Genomic DNA, 14,931 nt, shown 5'->3' with positions numbered 1-14,931 from the left:
ACAGTATTTATGACAAATAATTTTATTAATATGCCCAAAACAAGTACTAAAAAAATCCATCAATCTTTTTAATTTTGTTCTATCACTTTTGTTGGCTACTGCCAATATCCATCTAGGAACTTTTTTACTACCAGATTGCACTGATGTTGGCATTGAATTTTTATTGTTGCGGTAACTAGGGTGACCAACTCTCCAGTGTTTCCCAGGATCTCCCGTATTAGAGCTAATATTTTGGAACCACCTGGCTCCCAATTGACATTCTACTTCTCATGCATTTTTCATTAACAACCAAGTTCACAAATTTTCAAATCTTTCTGAGTTCGGAGAGTCATACAAAACTCAAGTCGACTGCATTATCTTGCACGTTTAATCTTTCACAGGCAGAAGTGACTACATATCTTGCAGTAGTTGACTGATGCTTAGTTCTGCAGCAGTAGTGGACAAATACATGTGGATTAGGACTAAGAACTAAGAAACATGTAAATTATTATTTTCTATTTTGATCTGTATATTATATAAAATTTTAATTAATTCTTTGTTTTAATATTATCCATTCCATAAACATTTTCTTGAGTGATGTCACTTTGCAACGAACGACTAAATCTACCATAAATTCAATGACGAAAGTTGGTTACCCTAGCAATAACAGTAGTTGTCTTCAGGATAGTAGTCAAGTCTTGCCATGTTTTCCATTCTTCGAAACATTAACAATCATTATGTTTTTGTAGTGTTTAATGTATGTCCAATACTTTACTATGTATGTGATGAAACACAGCAGCAAATGGCCATGTAGTAAAAAAACTGAGACAATCTGAAGTCTTGAAACCTGTTGTATATAAAAACAGAAAGTAACCATCAAAATCCAAATAACAAGGAATGTTTAACATTTCCTAATTTGTCAACATTGAAAGGATAAGCCAAGGAATAAATACTTTAGGTGCAGAACATGCAGCAAGGAATGGTATGACAAGTTGTCATTTCTTCAAAGATCTTAAACATAAAACTTGGCAAAAATAGTTATAAATATGGGCAAAGCATACGTTGAGTTCAAAGCAGCAACAGCTGTGAGAAGGTACAGGTTTACTTATTAGCTCAGTGCTAAGCATTAGCATGGAAATACAAACAATAATATTTGATCATTGGTTGGACAACACGTATTTCACTAACATTTTCAGTAATTATTTCTCTTGTAGTCTTATTACAAACATAAAAACACAGTTTTTCGTTGTGACATTTCAGTAGAACACAAGCTTCCTTCCTTTCATCCCTTCATTTTTAACAGAACAATCAGTTAATTAAGGGGTGTGTAAGCACGAAGGGGTGCTTACACACCCCTTAATTTTCTTCCGCACCCCCTACGTTCAATTGAAAACACAAACCCTTACAGTGTCATATTGAGTGCCGAATGTTAGGTACTGAAGGAAGACAGTCAATATTGTATGCAACAGGTAAGCACTGAAAGTGATGCTGATATACATACTTTCTTGTACTGGCGGCAGCCTCTATAAAGATCAGCGGCTGTTTTATTTCCTCAATCAGCATTTTCTGTTATGAATTTTTCTTCTCTTGTTTCTTCAAGTGGTCTGTTTGTGGTTTTCGATAATTGCCTAGTTTAATGCAGTGGTTCTCAAACTTTTTTCTCATTGTACCCTTTAGTCATACCTAAACATCCAATGTACCCCCACCGTAGATAGTAAGTAGCCTTATTATCTTGTTGAGTGTTGAAGCTATGAAGTCTGAAACAATGAAGTCAAATATCGTGTGGATACTCTCAACATTTCTCTTCAGAGCTGATCGCGCACCCCCTTCAAGTCGTTCACATACCCCTGAGGGTACACATACCACAGTTTGAGAACCACTGGTTAAATGGTTCTTTTTACTAAACGGTTTATTTTCTGCCTACTTGTTTTTACTCACACTGAAGCTTATATTTGAGCTGCTTTCAAGGTATCACTAAATTGTGCTCGGAAAATTATTTCATTTGTAACGTGAAGGGTAGTTTTCTTGTTACTACGTTCTATATATTTGTTCCAAGTAATATGTCTAGTAAACATACAATTTCGGCAGGATTCTTAAACTCTTGGGAAGAGGCCCAACGTTTATGAAGAAATTTTCGATGTTGGCGATAGTGCGGCTCACTGGATTTTAATGAAGATGAAGTTGCTGTGCACTTTGCATTTTGAAATGGCAGACTGAAGGTATAATGTACTATGTATTTTGTATCTCAATTTGTTACATTGAAAAGGTTCAAAAATTGTTTCTAATGCAAGGATAATTTCATTTTGTTTGATTGATTGATTGACTGAGTTGGTGTTTTTAAGTCCCCTTTATGCACAGTAAGGCTAATTGGGACTAACCTACAGTTTAAAGTGGGATCCGAACCACTATGTGCCTCCACTGGGTATCGAACCTGGGACCCCACGATTACAAATTTAATTTAGGATTGGATTGGATTGGATTGGATTGATTTGGTGTTTTAAGTCCACTTTATGCACAGTAAGGCTAATTGGGACAGGACCTACAGTTTAAAGTGGGATCCAAACCACTATGTGCCTCCACCGGTATCGAACCCGGGACCCCTTGATTGCAAGGCAAAGACGATACCACTGAAATTTCATTTTGGATTTCACTACATAGTTCAATAAGACTGCAACATGTATCTGAATGTTTACACTGTATGGCCACTTTCTTGGGAGTATGTGACTTCATACATATCATCATGGATGTCCAGAGAAAGGGGAAAGGGGGAGGGGAGGTATGAACAGCTTTCCTGGAAAATGAATGCCAGAGGGGGCTAAATAAAAAGCAAATAAGGAAAAAGGAAACACTCACCAGACAATGAAAGAAATCGAATTTTCGCAGACTCTAGCGCTGCATCATCAGTGTTAGGAGAAAGACGGACCGCAGATCGTAAAATAAAAACCAATATGCCTATATTGTACAATACCAATTGAGTACCAATCAATCTGTCCTATCCTTAAAAATTACCAAATTGGATCACCATGCACAAAATAGAAATCAGAATAAAATGATAAACCTAAGCAACACTGTTTCAGGGACATTCTTAAAACTGAATTACTCACATAAACAAAATTTGTTTTAATTTCATTTAACTGACAGAAAACTGGGACCTTGGATAAATCAAAGAGATTATGGGTTCTCTCAGAGTTTGATGTGAAGGTCTGAACTGGGTGGAAATTGACGTCTTCCAACTTGGGAACTGGCCATGACATCACAAATTCCTTGTTGACAGGTTTCTGGAATGAAAGAGGTACAACTTATGTACATACAGTCTAACCACGATTTATAACATTTTTATTATATTACACATTCAATTTCATGATACAAATACAACATGTTATAAAATTTCCTTGGATTTTACACATTGTGCACACTGTGTATGATCAAGCGCAACCATATCAGTAGGGACAACAACAGATCTGCGGCGAAGGTTACAAATCCTGCATGCTCAAGGGTAGCTTTCATAACGCATCTGAATTGGCTCCAGTTGAACTAGGAAACGGGATACCTTTTCATGCTTTTTTTTTTTTTTTTTATGAGACGAAGTGATAATAGGATGAAATTCATCAAGGAACACTCACAGAGAACAACCATGCCCAGCCTGGGATTCAAACACAGGACTCCTGGCATCGTAGCATGCTGTACTAACCACTGCATCATGGAGTTATTTGGCCAACGTAAGGTGCTTCAAAGTCCGATATCAGATTTTAAAACGTGAGCTGCAAAACATGAAAGTGCCATTGTAATTATCCCAGTCCCACTATCTATTGCATCTCGTCTTGTATCCTCATCATTGCCATTTAAAGATAGGGATACAACAGTGACAAATTAACAATAAGAGGAGTAGGAAAATAATAATGTAACAAAATACAGATCTGCCCAGAACCTGTGGTATCTGCTTCAGTTTCAAGTATTGTTTCTTCAGTCAACAGTAACAATAGGTTTGGTTTGAGTTGGTGTTTTAAGTTCACTTTATGCACAGTAAGGCAGGCTAATCGGGACTGGACCTACAGTTTAAAGTGGGATACGAACCACTACATGCCTCCACCGGGTATTGAACCCGGGACTCCTTGATTACAAGGCAAGGGCGCTACCACTGCACCATCAAGGAGGCCAGCAACAATAGGATATGGCAATAAAATGAAATGCCTCTTATTATGAAGGCAATAGAAACATGGGATGAGGGATAGGTAATCCTCTACTATTCTTGATCAGGGTATCTACCGAAATAAAAATTCCAAAATTCTTGATTTTCTTGAAATTTCTTTCTTTTTCCTTGACCCTTTTCTTAACATTTATTTAATCACCCACTACTTAGGTATAGTTAAAAATTAAGACAATAAGAAAAATAAGATATTTTTATTCATTGAAAAACCTTTTTTATCACAAGGCTGGTTAAGATGAAAACTGAGGCTGTATTTTAACAAAAGATTTAGACTTGCTTAAATTATATTAATGCATGTAACAATTAATGCTTCAGGCTTCATCCTGGACTGGGAATGGCCACATTTCTTTATTTAATATTTTTACAAAACTTCACACATACAAGAATGTAATTCTTAAGAAACAAGGTGAACAAATCTAAACCACAACTCAAAACAATTTAAGATTACCAAATATTCAATTTTATGAAATCCCAGTACAGGTATAGAAGAATGTAAATTCTCTTTACTGTAAAAGATATCAAAAGTTCTTGACTTTCTTGTCATTGTTGACTGGTAGATACCCTGTTAATTATCATTTCAAATCTGTGCCAATTTCCTGGAATGGAAGTGTGTTCTAATTACAGTTGAACCTGAGCTAAACATATGTCAAGGTGAAGAGAAAATAATATATATAACTGATTGATTATTTGCTATATTTTACTTCGATTTTTGCCACTTTTGGCTAATTGTGAACATGGGGACGAGTGATATGATGAAATTGATGAGCGGGCACTCACAAACATGAATCTCAAGACCAGGATTCAAACCCATATCCGTACATATAACTGATAATTACAGTTGAAATTCAATTCTGCGTAATTCTGTTTTGCACGTAAATTAATGTAGGTTCCTGCAAAAATATAATTTAAAGTTATCTTAATTAAACCTTATTTGCATGTAATGTATTTGTATATAATTTGGGGTTATACATACTAATTTTTAAAAATATATAGTTGATTTGTACCTAACCATGTCACAGAAGTACACATTTCTTATTGGATTATTCCATGCCAAATCAACCACAGTCTGAACCTTGACAACTCAGAAATTGATAATTTTTGGCACAGTGGTAGTACCAGTAAAGTTGATGAAAACTGCCTATTTCATATTTCTTTCCACTCTTATTTTTTGAGTTATTGACTTTCAAAAAAGCAAATATCCCAAAAATTTGAAGACATTTTGAAATCTTTAAGCAGCTGTAGATCAAAAACTATTTGACCTAGACAGCACAAATTAGTATTATTCTCTTCTCTTTTAATGAGCTTTAATTTGAAATGCAACATGACTCTGGTATTTGAATTTTGTAATTTTTGAAAATCTCAAATACACCATTTTTATTTTCTTTGAAAAAAATGTATAAGACAGTTGACTATTTATGTGTAAAATTTCATAATGGGAAGGTAATGGGTTCCTAATGAAATCAATTTTTTGTAATATAATTTGTGCGAAATTTGCTAAATTTGTTGACTTCCATGTTAAAACCATAACTTAAGTTGAGTGGTTGATGTTGAAGTCTTAGTATTAGTGTATTTTATAATACTGTGAAATTTTTTATTATTATTTTGCTTTTCTACTACTTTATTTGTTTTAAGTTAAGCTAATATTTACAGCTATCGCTTTGTAGTGAATGAGAATTTCATTCATGTCTTGTTGAGACAAATTCCATCACCTAGATTTTATAAATTAAAAAAATGTGGGTCCAATATAGATTAGTCATTGTGAATAAACATTTTGCTTGTTTCTAAGATTATCCAGTAGGATGAAATTTGGACATAACGAATCTGAGTATGGAAAATGCAACTTGCAGATCACAACTGCCCAACTGACCTCCTCCGTATGTAGTGTTTAGCATGTTACACTTCAACTAAGGACCATGATTGTTTCTGGGATGTTAATTAGGTGTCCCCCTCCCCATACACAACACGGATGTCAACCAAGCTCGAGGAGAACGAATTTTGGATCTAATGTCACTCAGAAAGTTTAAAAAAAAAAAAAAATTAAAAAAAAAAGCCTCTACGATTTTTTGATTATGAAATTCCCTGACTTTTCCAGGTTTTCCAGACCAGAAATGAAATTTTTCCAGACATGTTTGTTGTCATGATTTTTGCTTTTGAATGTCATGTCTTTCAATAAAATATGCAGGCACGTTAATTATTATGAATATGAATATACACAGTTATTAGTTGAAAAGTTATTAGCATCTGACTACCATGCTAAAGGTCCCAGGTTCGATCCCCGGCCGGTTCAAATCCGGGAACTTTTCTAACATTGGAAGTGTCGAATGACATGGGTACCTGGGGGAAACCCTGGGGGGGTAAAGGTGGTCAGGGGCATGATGCTGATCACATCACCCCTACTCACGACAGGATCAAGAAGTATGGGGCGTTACCCCCACACCCCCTATACGCCTTCATGGCATGGTGCTAAGCACAGGGGAGCACTTTACTTTCTTTTTTACCTTTTTTTATTAGCTGAAAATTTACCAAGAGATTAATATGATGCTATTCAATGAAAAAATAAAAACTATTGTACTTCCGCATTTTCACTGTCATTACATTTAAAGTGGTGTAAAAAAAATAATAAAAAAATGTGGCATATATCAAAGCTGTACAATGTAACCTGTATACAACACAACCTCAATTATATCAATACAAATGAGAAACAGAAAATTAGGTCATGTACCTTTAGAAAATATGCAATAAGTTTAATGATTATATTTTTTAATTCATTGAAAATAGTACATATTTCGGAAATTCAGAACGTGAATGGAGCTGGTGAACCACTATACACCTAAAAAAAATATATACGCGGGCCATACATTGGAATCAAATATCTCCATTATTTGAGTTTTCCACATGCTGGAATCAATTTTATATTACGGAAAACATCGAAATCTGTCTATTAAAAGGTAACAGTTCCGAATGTCTTATGATTTATCAAATTTTCCTAGCAGGAAGACTAATTATCATACCATTGTGACACAAAATTTGAACCTTCCTTAAAATAATGAGCACTGTTTGGATTCGAAGAAAGTTATTTATGTTGAAAAGAAAACTTCAAAATGACCTTACACACTTCCCACGGACAAGGTATTCTCCGGTTGACAAGCGACAGTAAGTATCGTAAACTAGTGGGAATGAATGTAGAAATAAATCGGAACCTTAGTAGAGTGCCTTCAGGGTCTTTATTTTAATTCTAAGACAACCAAACCTGACATTCCTAACCTAACCACAAAAGGATATATTGACAAAATCTTAAGTAATCGCTAAAACTCTGCAGTATGCGTTAATAGACATACTAAATTGAAATCGAACCATGTAAAAGTTGCATTTGTAATATGATGAAATCTTAATAAAACAAAAGGAACTTGGGCCCATTTTCACCACTTTTCAGCATAATTTCATTCTACACGCAAAAAATACAAAAATTACTATCGGCATCAAACCAACATTTCTAGTCTAACAACGATGTGTGACCAGCATACGTTTAATTCCTCTATTTCGCACCAGTTTTTAAAAAATAAATTCGTTCTACATGCACAAAACACGTGCATTCTTCTTCTTCTTTTTTTGTCCCTGTCAGCATTATCTTGTCGACTTTGGACATCGTAATTGTTTTGTATTTGTTTTAATGTTTTCTTCTCAAGTTTATAGTTAGTTTCATAAATTAATCATAATCACAAATATAAAACAATTATAAATAATTCACTTTGTTGTCCTTTTTCTGTTTCTTCTTCTTATTTTTTAAACTATATATATGTATATATAAAAATCACTTTATATTTAGAGTTTACATTTCCGAGAATATGCATATAGCAACCATATTAATGAAGTGGATAAATCTGTTAAAATGGATTAGAGTGATATTGGAAATGGAATTTTTAATCGTTGTAAACCTTTGTAGAGTATGATTTGTTGATCTGAAAAAATTGGACATTCTAGAATTAAATGTTGAGCATCGGGATTATTATTGCCACATTTACAATTTCCTTGAGTTTTAATTTTTATTTTTGCTTAATGTGCTGGTGAACGTACATGTCCTGTTCTTAATCTATTAATAAAAACTATGACTTGCCGTGGGAGTGTGTATGAATTGAACCAAGGGACCTTAGATTTAAATTCTGCAATCCATCTATATGTGTTGCCCACAACCTTAAATTGATCTTTGCACCATTCGTTCCATTGTTCCATAATTTTTATTTTCACTCGTGGTAATAAATCAGTATACATTAACCTATTGAAACTTATGAGTTGTAAATATCTGGCCTGTTTAGCATATCTGTCTACTCGATCATTTCCTACGTTAATATTATGTGCTTTAACATAACTGAATTGTATGTCAATGTTTCTTTTGCAAGCAAATTGAATTTGTTGAATAATTAAAATAATAAAATATGATTGATGACATAATTTGGGATAGGATGTAGATAATGCTTGAAGAACATTCAGAGAATCTGTAAGGAGAAGATTTTTTTTTAAATCTTCCGCTATTCCACATTGTAAGGCTTTGTATAGGGCGTAACTTTCCGCAGTAAAAATAGATAAATCTATAGGTAATCTAAATTGTTGATAAATGTTTTTCTCTGGGATGTAATAGGCACATCCTACACCATTGTTATTCTTAGGACCATCGGTGTAAATCATTACGTGCATTGGCCATTTTTCTCTGTACATTGTATGTAAACCTAGATCTCTGAAGTGGATTGAACATTGAGTGTATAATGGAATATCTAGCTGATAAATCAAAGGATGTAAGAGAGTGAAAGTATTAGCACCTGTGACTCAAAGAAGTTTCTTTACTCTCCATATAAACAATTACATTGGGGCTTGATTGCGTAAGACCTAGACAAAATCTCAATGCTTTTCTTTGTAATATATCTATTTTGTTGAGTAGACTGGATTTTGCTCCCACATAGCTGAAAGCTGCATAGTCGAAAAATAAGCGAAAGCAATTTTTATAAAAGAGAAGTAAAATTTTTGGGTGACCACCCCATTTTGTTGTTGTCATGCTACGAATTATGTGAAAAACTTTTGACCTTCGTTTAATAAATATAAAATGTGTGTATTCCACGTAGAACATCTATCAAAATGTACACCTAAATATTTGTGAGAATCTGTCAGTGGGATGTCAGAAATTTGTAAAATATTATTGGGATAACTGTCTGTGCGTTTGTTATTAAAACAAATGATTTTGGATTTATTTTCACTAAGGGTTAATCCTGCATTATGAAACCATTCTCTAATGGTGCTAATTAATCTCTGCGTTTTGATTACGCCTTGGGTTGCATCATCTGTAGTACAGTAAAAACAGAAATCATCTGCGTATTGTACTATCTGGAACGGATAAAGAGGTATAAACACATGCATATTTGAATAATGACGTCACTGATACTGCATAAAATTACTAATTTCTCAGGTGTAACACATCTCTGCAATGTAAAAACTACGACAACGAGCAAATGAACTAGTTGATCAAGTTGCATCTGAACGGGTCGCAAACAAAGGACTCAAATTCACAGGGGGGATGAAGTAGTGAGTCCCTTTGTTTTTACTAGACATCCGCACCCGTCCAGTGTGACGTCAACCACAGCCAGTTTACGTGAAATTCTGCTCTTCAAAGCAGAAAGTATTACACTGTCTTTTGTTCAAGGAGTATACAGTTATTGCAGATCTAAAAACAATGAACTGTCCGAACACCAACCTGCTCCGCTTCACGTATCAAAAGAGAACGGGTATATTCTTGCAGAAAGGAAATTTAATCACCACACACAAAGCTAAAGAAACATTTTCTCCGCAAGAAATTCTGAGGATGGCTGGTGCGTAGGTTTCGTCTTGAGTAGCTTGTTCTCTAGGGAAAAGTCTCAGGCCTCTCCAAATTCCGGTCTTGAACAGGTTCACAAGAACGAGTCGCAAAATGAACGGATCCAAGAACCTAGATCCTAGAGTGAATAAATATAGAATCGAAATGTAAAGGAACCATAATTTTGTACGTAACAGACTAGAAGTCAAATGATGAGAGGAACAAGTTTCTGAACTGAATCTTTTGGGGAAACTGGAATCGCAAGAACCGAATTCGGAAGTGGAAATGAACAGTTCATTCATTTTGTAACTGGTTCTCCTGCAACTCCAAAATGCACGTAAATTTCAGAAAATATGCAAAATTCCCTGACTATTCCCTGACCAACCAAATTCCCTGACTTTTCCCTGTTTTCCAGGTTTTCCAGTCGCGTAGCAACCCTGATGAAGGCAACAAAATACTCTTTACAAATAATTATAAGCCAGTTCGTGAGCAAGAGTCATTGACAGTCATCCCAAACCTCTCCACTTTTTAGTCCTGGTCTGGGTGTGGCTCTCTCCTTGTGAGTGTTACTTCATAATTTCCAACCTAATAGTTGCGATTAATTATAAAAGTGGCATAAAAACAAAGCAAAATAAGAAAAATATAAATATTTGAAAGATTATTACAATGTCAGAATTAAATTTTAAGAAATTGTGAACCCAAGACTAATCTTCAGTCGTGCATTTGGGGAGAACTGTGTAGACAGACAGAATGCTCCTCAAAGTTGCCAATCGACATGTAGCATGACCTTCAGTACTGTGTTTTTCATGAAAATTTGTCGAGGCTCCTCAAGCATCTTATCAAGAATGCATCAATGCCAACTAATTTTCTGTAGCGCAAAAATTTTCCTACTGTTTAATCTGGACAGTGCGCACAATAAACTGCACATATTATGAAAGAGTATCAAGAGGTTAATAATAATAATAATAATGTCTTGAATATTCATGCAATGGATATGAAATTTAAGATATACAATTTGCTAATTACTGGCTGAGCTGAACAACTTATAACCTACACTGATAACAATGTTTGAACTTAGTAACATACGACCCTGCATGGTCAGCACATTTAACGATCCTATGTGGTCACCATGTTCTTTGAAACATTTCAAATAAAGATAATTAATAATGAAGCATGTGAAATGCCCTATGAGGCTTACACATTCGGTTTTACATTGAGTTTTTATCGAATCATGAATCTAATCATGAAACTCATGTTGTTGTATTTCATTTCTTGTGCGCGGTTTGTAAATTCTTGCTGTAACGTTAATTTGTTTAGCACACAAGGCTTAAGATTACATTGCTATGTGCTTATAGTAACTTTTAAGTTATTGATTTTTACAAGGTAAAAACATGATAATTTAGAGCACGTGGGTTGTATAACTCTTAATTTGAAGTAAGTTTGCAATGCTACAGCTCACTTAATTCCGATCTTCACCACCCACCTATATGTAGCCACTAAACAGTATATAAACAGTGCAGCAAGCCTGGGAGCTCAGAACTAGCGCAGAAACAGGGGTTGGTACTGCCAATGCTGCAGGCAATAATGCAGAAAACTGAATTTGTGCACTTTTTGTTATTGCAAAAGACCTGGTTCCCAGATCTAGTCTGGATGCCCTGACAAGGATCCAATAGCCAAGCAGGAAAAAGGAAGGAAAAGAAGCAGATAACCTACCTACCACGTACAAGCTGGGCATTGTGCTTAGGTCGTGGCAGCCTAAACCTAAGTCTCCTGGGTGTATCAGCGGACCTGTCCGTTCTAGCAGTAACCTGGGCGACTGTGGCATCCTTTGATCCCCAAACCTTTGCGATTCCGCAGGCCCCTAGCCCATCTATCACAATTGCTTGGACGACTTATGCGGGCCACCACCCATTCCTCGCAAATTCACCTGGGCAACTTCACTGATAGTCAGTCCTCAGACAGTGCAGTATGTGATGACTACAAAGGCTACTATTCATTCCACGCACCAATTGATGCCCCTAAATTAAAAATTGGTCCCTCACCTCCCCAGGCACCTCACTGTGAGGAATAAATGGATTGTCCCTGCCCTCTCTTATCTTCCAGACCTTCGAAGCAGTAACGTCATCTGGTGTACAGTTGGGAGCTGAGAAGACTGCGAGGCTGAGGAATGCGAAACTTACCTGCCTGTTGCCGTGTGCAGCCAGCTCTTCTTCCTTTCAAGGTGGCAGTGGCATAAATAAAAAAGGCATGGTACGAAAATGCATTGCAAATTAATGGAACATACCAGCCTGTCCCAGAAGTCCTGCACCATCAGCACACTGAGCTCCAAGAGGTGAAGCTTGCGAGGGTATGTGGCACCACCGGTGAAAGGTTGTTGGCAGGCATAGAGGACAGGTTCGTGGGATAAAGTGAAGGCACACACAACATGTGTAGCGAGTGTTCCCGTGAAGTTAAAGTGGGCACGATGAGAGAAGGACCAAATTGCACTTTGTGCAGTGCTACGTTTCTTATGGAAAAAACGACTAACAGCAAAAGCAGCACCGGAGGAAATTTCTCGTGTGGAGAATGAAGAAGTGGTGAATCGATCGACAGCTTCCCGATGGTTTAAAAAAAAAATCGCTTCAGGTGATCTACGCCTAGCGGACAAGGCCCGCACGGGGTGACCTCCAATGGACATTAACGAGTGTCTGCAGGATGCTGTGCATGCTACACCACAATCCAGCACATGTGGGTTAGCAAGAATGGTTGGGGCATCCAAATCGACAGTAATCTGTTGCTTGCATGACATGGATTACACCAATAAACAGCCCCGACAAAGTCCGCAAGAGCTGATAGAGGCGCAGAGTTGCAATTTGCCAGACATTGCTACAAAACCCGCATGATCTTCGTTTTTGGAGGAGAATTGTGACAGGAGGCAAGAAGTGTTTCTGAAAACCCTGATACACGTAAACAGTGAGTGAAAAGAAGACAGGAGGCCATCGCCCATGTGAAACAGGACAGATTTGGGAAAAAGCTCATGCTGAGTGTGTGGTGGAATATTGACGGGATTGTCTATTATGAGTTTGTTCCAGAAGGTCATGCAGGTGAACTGTATTCTGAACAATTACGCCGCGTGTATGCCATTCTGAACGGGGAAATACCCAGCATTAACGAGGAGGATGGGGTTATTGCTGCAAAATGACAATGCTCCCAGTCACCAGTCTCGAAGAGTGACCAACACACTATCTGAGCTTGACGGATTTGAGCTGTAGTCTGGAAGTTGCACCATCGGATTATGGTTTGTTTCGCTCTCTCACATTTCCTGTGTGGTCGGCACTTCAATTCATATGATAAGGTGAATTCTGCCTGTCGTGAGTTTTTCAATTCTAAAGCTGCCACCTGGTATCGCCATCAGATTGAACTCTTGTCGCAGAGATGGATAAAGGTAATTGAACATGGAGGCCTGTACTTTGCTGAATAAAGTCTGTCTTTGTTTCTGATATTCTGTTTCATTTTCGCCCTTGGATGGTTCAGGACTTCTGGGACAGCCTGGTATTACATGTAACAAGTGAAAGCAATACTAATAATGTAGTAAAACTTCACAAATCAAAGCAATCTGCTTCCAACGTGACTAAGAAAGTAAAGGTGTGTGTGTGCTTTTTGTGTATTTCCTAGTGTCTTGTTAACTCTTCTTTCGTGGAAGTGGATCAATTCATTTTAACTTATGCAGGGTAATACATTTTCTCTCTCGTGTGTATTTACATTTTGGAATGTAACATCGCTTTTCTGCAACTTTCGGATTATGGAACATGAAGTTGTAATGTCTCGGCCCTAGTGATTTAACCACCAACTACACCCTAACACCCCACACAATTTTTATAAAAGGAGAAATTTATGGTCATTTTGGATCTAAGTATACCTTTTCATACTCAAACACAAACTTACACCCCTCAAATAAAAAAATCTGAATAAACCTTTGCACAACCCCTGAACCAGCTTTCCCGCTTTTCGTTGCATGTTAATTCTATTGATAGTTAACCTTCAGCAACCAGTTTACTAGATATAGTCTGCTCTATACATATACATTTACTTATACACACACGCCAGAACATTCATTCGATTTTTAAAACAAATTTATTTCCAAAAACACGGAAGAAGTGTGAATCCCTATGCTGTTGCTGGTCTTTGAGATGTCCCGTGGCTGACGTCATCCGTGGATGTTCACGAATGGTTCCGAACTTTTCCGAATGCCAGACTGCACCTCGCACTGTAAGTCCCGATTCCATTATCAGATTCTCACCCTTTCCTACAGGGACTTCTGCATGTCTGGCAACACTGAAAAATTGAACACCAAGTCTAAGCTCCTCTCCCCACACTTCCACCCCATTCTCCCCGAACCTCACCCTGCACTCGCAGTCTTCTCAGCTCCCAACTGTTAGTGTGCTCAACTAGTAATTTACACGAGTGTAAATGTAAATAAAGTTCTACTGGTGAATTTTGTACATTTCCTTTCTAAACCACCAAGTGCTGAAATTTAGAAGGATTCCACATTAACCTAACAGGGCTTTAAAAAATATTCCATCAATTATATCACATATAATTAGAATATTAAAACTGCTATTGTTGTCTAATTATAAAATTCACTTTTGCCACACAATGTTGGAGAACAATTAAATAAAATTATGTATTTTGCATAATTTTTATAATAATTAGACTGTGCCAAGTGTTGCATTGTTTTTTTGCACACCTTGCAAAATACCCAGACTGGAAAGTATCAGCCGGTACTGGTGATTAAAGTTGAACTGATACATTCTGATACCGATGTACTAGCATCGTTTCAGCCCTACTGACAAACAATATTCTATCAATTTAATGTTATATGAGTAGACAATTTCCCTATTACATACAACCACATGATTGGAATAGG

At 36.5% G+C, this 14,931-nt stretch overlaps 1 protein-coding gene across 1 annotated transcript in view; it reads right to left on the bottom strand.

Annotated features, from left to right (window-relative positions):
• Positions 1 to 14,931, bottom strand: part of LOC145983312 (uncharacterized protein C05D11.1-like) — a 42,679-nt gene that overhangs the window by 13,419 nt on the left and 14,329 nt on the right. The window contains exon 4 of the mRNA XM_083116457.1: positions 3,084 to 3,257. Coding sequence (XP_082972583.1) covers positions 3,084 to 3,257 — 174 coding nt within the window. The remainder of the gene's footprint in view (positions 1 to 3,083; positions 3,258 to 14,931) is intronic.

This window comes from Lepisma saccharinum, unplaced genomic scaffold (genome assembly GCF_977018435.1).
Source record: "Lepisma saccharinum unplaced genomic scaffold, izLepSacc3.1 HAP1_SCAFFOLD_770, whole genome shotgun sequence".
NCBI lineage: Eukaryota > Metazoa > Arthropoda > Insecta > Zygentoma > Lepismatidae > Lepisma > Lepisma saccharinum.
This window is presented reverse-complemented; position numbering and strand designations above follow the sequence as displayed.